At 43.1% G+C, this 11,078-nt stretch overlaps 1 protein-coding gene across 1 annotated transcript in view; it reads right to left on the minus strand.

The window, feature by feature from the left end:
* Positions 1-11,078, minus strand: part of MTHFD1 (methylenetetrahydrofolate dehydrogenase (NADP+ dependent) 1, methenyltetrahydrofolate cyclohydrolase, formyltetrahydrofolate synthetase) — a 73,098-nt gene that overhangs the window by 45,765 nt on the left and 16,255 nt on the right. The window contains 2 exon segments of the mRNA XM_011949825.1: positions 1,177-1,230; positions 2,583-2,642. Coding sequence (XP_011805215.1) covers positions 1,177-1,230; positions 2,583-2,642 — 114 coding nt within the window.

An 11,078-nucleotide genomic window follows, 5' to 3' on the forward strand; every position in this document is an offset into this window, starting at 1 on the left:
AAAAAAAAAAAAAATTAGCTGGGCATGGGGGTTCATGCCTATAGTCCCAGCTGCTTAAGAGGCTGAGGTGGGAGGATCACTTGAGCTTAGGAGGTTGAGGCTACAATGAGCTATGACCACACCACTGTGCTCCAGCTGGGGCAACAGAGTGTGACCCTGTCTCTAAAAATACAATACAATAAAAAGAGCTAAGAACCCTAATAACTTATTACAGCAATAATATCCATGTTACAATCATCCAAATCAAGATGTAGAGCAGCAATGTCCAATCATCTTTTTTGTGATGGCAGAAATTTTCTGTAGTTTGCACCTTACAATACAATAGCAGCTACTGAATCCTTGCAAAGTGGCTAGTACAACCAAGGAAGTGAATTTTTAATTTTATGCCATTTTAATTAAATTCAAATAGCCTCATGGGGCTAGTGGCTCCCATACTGGACAGCACATATATGGAACATTGCTATAACCTTAAGAAGTAGCTTTATCCTCCTACTCCTTTAGCATTAATCTCCCACCTATGGCAACCACAGTTCTGACTTTAATCACCACTAATTTGTTCTGCCTATTCCTAAACCACATATAAAAGGAATACATATTTGGTTTTTTAGAATGCAGATAACTACAGGCCAAGGATCAGTTTTAATAAACACAACAGATGATTTGGAAGCAAACAGTACTGCAGTCACACTTTGAGAACCAAATATTCCTCCCCTAGGACTGCACCATCTCCTTTATGGGAGTCTGTGAAGAAAGAATACCTGGAGGTGCTGGGCATGGTGGTGGCTCACGCCTGTAATCCCAGCACTTTGGGAGGCCGAGGCGGTTGAATCACCTAAGGTCAGGAGTTCGAGACCAGTCTGGCCAACGAGGTGAAACCCCGTCTCTATTAAAAATATAAAAATTAGCCAGGCGATGTGGTACGCGCCTGTAATCCCAGCTACTTGGGAGGCTGAGGCAGGAGAATCGCTTGAACCGGGGAGGCAGAGGTTGCAGGGAGTCGAGATCGCGCCATTGCTCTCCAGCCTGGGCGACAAGAGCGAAACTATCTCAAAAAAAAAAAAAAAAAGTACCTGGAGGTCTTGGGTAAATGTGTCAGTCCCCAAAGTCCCCCTAAACCAAAACCAGAGAGGAAACCACTTCAGCTTCCCTCTTCACAATCAACTCATAAAAACTCACCTCAGATTCTGTGGTTGTTCTTGGTAACTTAATGTGAGTGGCTTTGATCCCAATCTGCAAAACGGACATTAAAAGCAGGTAAATGGCAAGACAACTTGAGATATTGAATCATTTCTTTTACAGACATGACTAACAAACAAGGAGGTATTGGTCATCATTTCACCCTTATATGTTCTGAAGAACGAGTCCCTCACTTCAACCCATTCATCATTCGCTGGTTAACTGCCACCATGGCACTTCAGCAATGTCATGCTTGCTATTCCTTGAGAAAGGAAATTAAATCTTGGGACCCCAAATTCATTAAGTCAAAGGGAAAAGCCAAGCTGGGAACTGGGTCATGCAAATCTGCCTCCCCCTTTTTGGTTCCTAAATAAGATGTTACAAGATGAAAAGCTACATGCCTCCCCCATATTTTGCCCACAAGGAAATTCCTAGTGAGCTGCAAGATCTTTATGATGTTTCTGTTAAAATTTCACCATGGCAATGTAAATCGATAGCTTGTCTTTACAGGCGCAGCCACCGCCAGCCCACCAGACACAAATGTATATCTGATTGTTCCCCTGCCCCATTTTGTCTATGTTATGTTATGTAAAATGCAGATTGCCTGCATTTTTCCTCAGCTCCATTTGTCTATATCATTGTTTTTTGGGGGGGATGGAGTTTCACTCTCGTTGCCCAAGCTGGAGTGCAATGGCATGATCTCAGCTCACCGCAACCTCCGCCTCCCAGGTTCAAGTGATTCTCCTGCCTCAGCCTCCCAAGTAGCTGGGATTACAGGCATGCGCTACCACACCTGGCTCATTTTTTGTATTTTTAGTATAGATGGGGTTTCTCCATGTTTCTCAGGCTGGTATCGAACTCCTGAGCTCAGGTGATCCACCTGCCTCAGCCTCTCAAAGTATTGGGATTACAGGCATGAGCCATGGTATCCGACTGTCTATGTCATCTTATGTAAAAAATGCAGATTCACTGAGCCAAGGTCATGAATGACTATTTTTCCCTACCCACCTCTTACATAAAAATTGTGTACTTCTCAATAACCTGTCCTTTCCTCTTTAAATTTGGAGAACTCGAAATCATCTTCAGAGAAAGGTATAGACCTGTCTCCCAGGTGTGTCTTTAATTTTGGCAAATAGATCTCCTAAAATGATTGAGCCTTGTCTCATCACTTTTCTCAACTGATATCCTGCTCTTTGGGAAGAAAATCATTAAAGAGAAAACAAAAACTCAAGGGCAAACCAGACGTCACAGGTCTAACTCACCCATTTCTGACTTGCAAAATAGATAAACTAATGTCTCCTGTGGGTGATAAAAGTTTACACAGGGAGGAACAAAAAGGGCAAGGGGTAATTGATAGGACCCAGGTGGAGGTGGGGGAGGGTGATGGCACAGCTATTCTGGCTTACCTCTTCAGCAGCCTTCAGCTTCACTTTTATATAAAGATTGGAATCATCTCTGTTGCCAATCTAGAATAATAAATGCATGCAAATCAGATGATTAGGGAAAGGCAAAGTGCACAGAAAAGCTTCTACAATTTTAGTTTTAATAAAAGCAATGTTTAATCATGCAACTCTTGTTGCAGAGAACTTACAGGAGTATAGGGAGGCTGTGGGGGCAGGAGGGATTATGTGAACACAGATGGTATTACAGCCCCTCCCCTAAACAAGGCCCACGTGGTTCCCACTGCAAAACCCCAAACAGAAAGTAGAGGATATCTGCATCTGCACGGGAAACTAAGCAAGGATGCTGCAGGCCTACCAGAAACCTGTGGGATTTCTGCTGCCATACCAAAAAAACAGAGTATGGAGGGCTGAGAAACTGTCATCAGGCAAGAAAAATGCCTGAGAGGCAGGAGCACCCAGAGGGCACATTCCACACCCTCTCCCCCACCCCCAGGGGCAATGGAAAGCTCCCTGGCCCCTCCACACAGAGAATAGAAAGGAGGGTGGAAGGACCTCACTCTAGTTTACATGGAATAAACAGCCAGGCAAGACAAAGGGCAATCTGCTGGCCCCAACACAGAGAGAAGGCCGGGTGCAGTGACTCAGGTCTGTAATCCCTGCTCTTTGGGAGGCCAAGGGAGGAGGATTGTGTCAGTCCAGGAGTTTGAGACCAGCCTGGGCAACATAGCGAGACCCCCCCCATCTTTACAAAAAATTAGCCAGGCGTGGTGGTGCATGCCTGTAGTCCCAGCACTCGGGAGGCCAAGGTGGGAGGATTACTTGAGCTCAGGAGTTTTGCCATGATTGCACCAGTGCACAGTGAGTCATGATATTGTGCCTGGGCAGCCTGGGCAACAGAGAGACCTTGTCTCTTAAAAAAAAAAAAAAGAGGGAGAAACTTGTAGTGCAGAGGCCAAATCCTTTGAACCACCATGCTGTGTCTCACTATGTTCCCTTTGTTTCTTTAACAATGAACATATTTATAGTTTATCATTATAACCATTTATTTGTAAAATTTTATTTTACTAATATTTTTTCATGCACCAGTGGTTGGTATTTCTCCTTTTCAAGGTTGATATATGCTACCATAAGTTGTGTTTCTCCCAAAATTACAAAGGGTATCACAGAGGGAAAGGTGGTAGGTCCCTTCATATCAAAGATAACTGAAGCATAGCTCCTTTTAACAGGCCCATGGCAAAGAAAGAAGCCAGCTTTTGTAACAGAGGATTTTTCTGACCTTGTCATATTGAGGCTATTACTGGACGCTCCCCTCAGATCTCAGGACATGGCCGGAATCTTAGCTTCAGTTGTCCCTTATACAGACAGTTCTCAGTTTTGTTGTGCTAATTTGAATTGCAAGAGCCAGAAGAGTCCTTTGAGGGGAATTCTACTTTTTAATGGGTTATATGTATCTAAGTACATTAGATGCTTCCCGTAGGGACTTCCCTAGACTTTTAGTGCCTCTCACGTTTCCTCTTTGGTCACTTTCTATGTATGTTCTTTGCCCCACCACCCAACCCTTACTGGTGCAGTTACCAGATTTGATACATTCTGGAATTTTTAGATCAAAGTAGGAAAGGAGGTGGTTCTAAATAAAAAAAGTATTTTTTTTTTTTACAATTTCATTCATATTTATACCTACAACTAGTTATTTAGTCTTAACTCTGAGATTAAATTGTTTTATCACTTGCTGCCAGTCCTTTTTAAGCCATAGCTTCTCTGTTCTAGAGTTTATCTTCATTCATGTTTCAGGTAAGTGAAATGTAATTATAAGTCACTTTTCCAGGAAAGGTAGGTGGACATTTTCCTAAGTCCGCATAACTGAAAATATTTTTCTGCTGTCCCTTGCACTTGACTGGCCTTGGTGGATTTGGAGTGACAGTATTTTCCTTCAGAGATGTTGTCTTTGGCATCTAATGTCACACAGGAGAAGTCTGAAGTCTCTCGCTGTTGTTGTTCCTTTATATGTAACTGTTTTTCTGCCTGAATATTTCTGAAGGAGTTTGTCTAAAACACTAAAACTACAACCAGTTCCAGAAAGAAAACTTAATAGTTACAGTTATGAGCATATGTCAAAGTTTTATTGGAAAAGACATCTAAAAAGCCAATTCAAAGAGTCACTTTTAGTATAGGTTTTATTTATTTATTTATTTATTTATTATTTTTGAGACATGGTCTCACTCTGCCACCCATCCTAGAGTACAGTGGCATGATCATGGCTCACTGCAGCCTGCAACTCCTAGGCTCAAGCAATCCTCCCACCTCAGCTTCCCAAGTAGCTGGTACTACAGGCACACGCCACCACACCCAGCCAATTTTTGTATTTTTTGTAGAAATGGGGTTTCACTATTGCCCAGGATGGTCTCAAACACCTGGGCTTAAGCAATCTTCCTGCCTCAGCCTGCCAAAGTGCTAGGTAGGCATGAGCCATCCCACTTGGCCAGTATAGGCATTTTATAGGGAAGAGTGGCTATAGAACCATTGATAGACTAGAAGCAAAATAAATGTTTAAAGAACATGTATTCTGTCCGGGCGTGGTGGCTCACGCCTGTAATCCCAGCACTTTGGGAGGCCGAGACGGGCGGATCACGAGGTCAGGAGATCGAGACCATCCTGGCTAACACGGTGAAACCCCATCTCTACTAAAAAATACAAAAAACTAGCCGGGTGACGTGGCGGGCGCCTGTAGTCCCAGCTGCTTGGGAGGCTGAGGCAGGAGAATGGCGTGAACCCAGGAGGCGGAGCTTGCAGTGAGCTGAGACCCGGCCACTGCACTCCAGCCTGGGCGGTAGAGCAAGACTCCATCTCAAAAAAAAAAAAAAAATACAAATATTAGCCAGGTGTGATGGCGTGCACCTGTAATCCCAGCAACTTGGGAAGCTGAGGCAGGAGAATCCCTTGAACCCAGGAGGGAGAGGCTGCAGTGAGCCAAGATCATGCCATTGCACTCCAGTGTGGGCGACAAGAGTAAAACTCTATCTCAAAAAAAAAAAAATGCTGATTTCTTCCTTGAAGGTGGCTGAGTATTACACCATCCAAAATATCCCATTCCAGAACAGGTTAGGGACACTTTTTTTTATACCAGGAGTCTGCAAACTGTTTCTGTAGAGGGGCAGGTGGTATATGTTTTAGGCTTTATGGTACACATACCCTGTCACAGCAGCTGCTGCTATTGCTTTTTTAACTCTTTATAAACTGGGCAGCATTTGGTTATGGGCCACAGTTTACTAATCCATGTTCTACACCATAAGATATCTTGGGTATTGGTCTACTGGTTAATTTTTCTTTCTGTTTCAGAAACCTTATGAAGATACAGTCTAGTTGAGTTTATTAACTGTATTGTTTCTGTCCATGTATTTTGTGAAGACTGAATGAGTTACTATACATAAAGCACTCTGAATAGTTCCCAAATACTGTTAAAAATCAGTTTTTTGGCCAGGTGCAGTGGCTCATGCCTATACTCCCAGCACTTTGGAAGGCCAGGGTGAGTGGATCGCTTGAGCCCAGGAGTTAGAGACCAGCCTGGGCAACATATCGAAACTCCATCTCTACAAAAAATACAAAAATTAGCTGGGCATGGTGGTGTGCCTGTAGTTCCAGCTAACTTGGGAGGCTAAGGTGGGAGGATCCCCTGGGGGACAGGGGAGGGCAGAGGTTGCAGTGAGCAGAGATCACAACACTGCACTCCAGCCTGCATGACAGAACAAGATTCTAACTCAAAAAAAAAAAAAAAAAGAGAGAGAGAGAGAAATACTAATGAGGCTATATGGGGCTAAGGCTGTATTTCTATCACCTTAGCATAAATTTTTTTTTTTTTTTAATGGGAAAAAGTCTTGCTCTGTCACCCAGGCTGGAATGCAGTGACACGACTACAGCTCATCGCAGCCTCAACCTCCGGGGCTTGAGCAATCCTCCCACCTCAGCCTCCCCAGGAGTGAGGACTACAGGCAAGCACCACCACAACCAGCTAATTTTTTTATTTTTTTGGAGACAAAGTCTCTCTATGTTGCCCAGGCTGGTCTCAAACTCCTGGGCTCAAGCAAGCCACTCACCTTGGCCTCCTAAAGTGCTGGGATTACAGGCGTGAGCCACCATGCTTAGTCCATTAGTATCTCTGGATACTATGAAAATGAAAAGTCAAGTCTTAATTTCCTATAAATATTCAGTTATTTAGGAAGTTACTCATCCATTTTATTTTTAAAAAATGAAAACTCAACTTTTAAATATATACTTGGGCCAGATCATGAATGTTCTTGAATGCATTGCTAAGGAATTAGAAAAACAAAGGGGAAGAACAAATGGGTTTTGGAGACCGACCTAGGTTCATTTCCCGGACTCAGTCCCTTCCTGACTGGCTTTGGGCAAGCTACCCAAGATCTTTGAGCATGAGTTACCATGGGTATAAGGGGCCATCACCTACCTTGTAGGGTAGTATAAAACATAGAACAATTAGAAATATAAACAAATCATTTGAACTATTGTAAACACTCTATATAAGTAGTACAGGTTTAAGATCCCTAACTCAAAAATCCAAAATTGGTCAGGTGCAGTGGCTCGGCACTTTGGGAGGCCGAGGCAGGCAGATCATGTGAGCTTAGTTTGAGACTAGCCTGGGCAATATGGAGAAACTCTGTTGCAAATACTAAAATTAACTGGATGCCTGTAGCTACTCGGGAGGCTGAGATGGGAGGATAGCTTGAGCCTGGGAGATCCAGGCTGCAATGAACTGTGATCACACCCCTGCACTCCAGCCTGGACAACAGAGTGAGACCCTGTCTCAAAAAAAAAAAAACACAAATCCAAAATGCTCCAAAATCAGAAACTTTGAGCACTGACAATGCCAAAAGTAGAAAATTCCACACCTGGCCTCATGTGATGGCTTACAGTCAAAACACAGTTAAAAGTACATTTCATGCACAATATTATTAAAAATATATAAAATTGGCCGGGCACAGTGGCTAATGTCTGTAATCCCAGCACTTTGAGAGGTCAGGGCAGAAAGAGAAAGCCATGTTGTGGAGGGCATACTGTGCCAGGCTCAGTGCTATGTGCTTTCCCAGAGGAATTTAAATTCTAGGCCGGGTGCGGAGGCTCATGCCTGTAATCCCAGCACTTTGGGAGGCCGGGGCAGGCAGATCACTTGAGGTCAGGAGTTTGAGACCAGCCTGGCCAACATGGTGAAACCCCATCTCAACTAAAAATACAAAAATTAGCCAGGCGTGGTGGCGCACACCTGTAATCCCAGCTACTCGGGAGGCTGAGGCAGGAGAATCACTTGAACCCGGGAGGCGGAGGTTGTAGTGTGCCGAGATCGTGCCATTGCTCTCCAGCCTGGGCGACAAGAGCAAAACTCCATCTCAAAATATATATATATATATAAATATATAGTATATATATTTATAAATATAATATATAATATATAATGTATATATAAATAAATATATGTGTGTACATATATGTGTGTATACATATGTACATATATATGTGTATATATACACACACACTTATATAAAATTACCTTCAGTCTACAAGTATAAGGTATATAACGAAACATAAATAAAATTTGCTTTAGAACTGGATCTTATCCCTATGTATATACAGATTCCAAAATCTAAAACACTCTCGTCCCAAGTATTTCAGATAAGGGATACTCAACTTGTACTATCATTCTGGTAAAGGATGGAGAGTGAGTGTGGCTGGATAGATTGTGATCAGACTTGCATTTTAACAAGGGCTGAAATTGCCGTCAGGAGGACAGACAGGAGGTATCTAGATAGAACCCCCAAATCATTAAGCAGGTAACTATAGTGGCCCCAGGGTTGGGAGCAGTAGGAATCAAGGGGGAAGCAACAGATTCCAAGAGTTGATGAGAGGCAGAATCAACAGGACAATAGCCCCTAACTGGATGCAGGGAGTGAGGAAGAGAGCTCAGTAAGGAGATGGCCTCAGGCTTCTGGCTCACAGGATGTGGGAAGATGGTGGTGCCAGCACCAGAGTGAAAAAGACTAGAGGTCTGAGGCAGGGAGATGTGATTACAACATATTACATAAATCTTGTATCACAGAAAGCTGTTGACTCTGGTGCTAAAGTACAAAATTAAAAGATTCTACCACTTTTTTTTTATCAGCAAGGACATGAGACTAGCTGTAGAACAGTGTTTATGTAATAAAAACATTTGTCATCAATAAATGTAAAAAACAAGGTTGGAAGTTAATTTTTAAAATGGGGGTGAAAAACCCAATATTTCTTTAAAAAGGGTATACTTCTTGCCTATGACATTTACTCCTTCTACAACAAACAATTTGCAAAAATAAGCCAAGATATAACCAGTCACCAAATGTACCAGTATACACCCACAACATATACTTTTGATTCTTAGTAATTTGCAAAAAAGGGAAAATCCACCACAGCAGAGAACATGCCAGGCAGAGAGTGACAGGCCTTCTGTGCTTTTCTTCTCAGCTAAGCCCTTTTAGACAAACAGCAGAGGAGAGAAGGATATTTAAGTAGTATTCACTTTGACTTTTTTTTTTTTTTTTTTTGAGACAGAGTCTCAGGCTGGAGTACAGTGGTGCGATCTCGGTTCACTCCAACCTCCGTCCCCCGGGTTCAAGCGATTCTCCTGCCTCAGCCTCCTGAGTAGCTGTGATCACAGGTGTGCACCACTACACCTGGCTAATTTTTATATTTTGAGTAGAGATGAGGGTTCACCACGTTGGCTAGGCTGGTCTCAAACTCCTGACCTCAAGTGATCCCACCAGCCTTAGCCTCCCAAAGTGCTGGGATTACAGGCGTGAGCCACCGCAACATGCCTACTTTGACATTCTTGATGAACAAGGGATAGAAACTTAGCAAGGGATTAAATGATGTACTGGAGACATACATATAGATTGTAAGGGAGATTATGTCCAAGTTGGGTAAAACTCTGATGGGAGTTTCAAATGGAAGCCTTGAGTTTCCTGTCATCCAAATCAAGACTGCAAACATTCCTTCATACATTTGTCCATAAAAATATTTATTGAATACCTCCCTACTGGGTGAATCTGGAGCTCAGGGAAGAAACTCTGGATAGAGACCTAAATTTGGAAGTATTCACTCATGAAGCTATGGGATTGGGTGAGGTCACTTAGGGAAAGAATAAGACAGGGAAGAGACCTCAAGGGTGAGTCCCAAGGCATTCAAATGGTTTAGGTATTAGGGTGATGAGCAACAACAAGCAAAGGAGACTCCAATGAGGGAAGGAAACCAGTGGTGTCCCAGATCAAGAGCCTGGAGCTCAGAAGAGATCTAGATTTAGAAGTCACTGGCCTGACAGATGAAACTGCCTAAAATAATGGTTCTGAAATTGTGGCCCACACACTCTTTAGGGACCCCAAGACCTTTTGAAAGATTTATTTGGGCCAGGCTAGTTTCATTATAATACCACTAGAGTGCTGTTTGCATTTTTAATTGTGTTAACATCTGTACTGATGGTGCAAAAGCAATGGTGTGTAAGACTATTAGTGAACCAGCACAAATCAAGACAATGGCTTTGGACTAGTTGTCAAGGTATCCTTCGCTACCACACACACTCAGTAAAACTAGATGCCAGTTTCACTAGGACGGCCCTTGATAAAGAAACATACATTATTAATTTTCTTAACTTGGCCAAGCACAGTGGCTCATGCTGTAATCCCAGGACTTTGGGACACCAAGGTGGGAAGATCACTTTGAGCCCAGGAGTTCAAGATCAGCCGGAGCAACAAGGCGAAAAACCATCTCTACAAAAAAATACAAAAAATTAAGGCCGGGCACAGTGGCTCATGCCTGTAATCCCAGCACTTTGGGAAGCTGAGACAGGAGGATCACTTTGAGTCCCGGTGTTCGAGACCAGCTTGGGCAAAAAGGCAAAAAAATCTCTACAAAAAAATACAAAAAATTAAGGCCGGGTGCAGTGGCTCACACCTGTAATCTCAGCACTTTCGGAGGCTGAGGCAGGTGGATCACCTGAGGTCAGGGGTTCAAGACCAGCCTGGCCAATGTGGTGAAACCCTATCTCTACTAAAATTACAAAAATTAGCTAGGCGAGTAGCCTGTAATCCCAGCTACTCGGGAGGTTGAGGCATGAGAATCACTTGAATCCAGGAGGCAAAGGTTTCAGTGAGCTGAGATCACGCTACTACATTCCAACCTAGGGGATAGAGCAAAACTCTATCTCAAAAAAAAAAAAAAAAAAATTAGCAGGGCGTGGTGGCAGGCACCTGTAATCCCAGCTACTCAGGAGGCTGAGGCAGGAGAATCGCTTGAACCTGGGAGGCAGAGGTTGCAGTGAGCAGAGATCACAACACTGCACTCCAGCCTGCATGACAGAACAAGATTCTAACTCAAAAAAAAAAAAAAAAAGAGAGAGAGAGAGAAATACTAATGAGGCTATATGGGGCTAAGGCTGTATTTCTATCACCTTAGCATAAATTTTTTTTT

The sequence above is a fragment of the Colobus angolensis genome, unplaced genomic scaffold (genome assembly GCF_000951035.1).
Source record: "Colobus angolensis palliatus isolate OR3802 unplaced genomic scaffold, Cang.pa_1.0 Scaffold3, whole genome shotgun sequence".
Taxonomy (NCBI): domain Eukaryota; kingdom Metazoa; phylum Chordata; class Mammalia; order Primates; family Cercopithecidae; genus Colobus; species Colobus angolensis.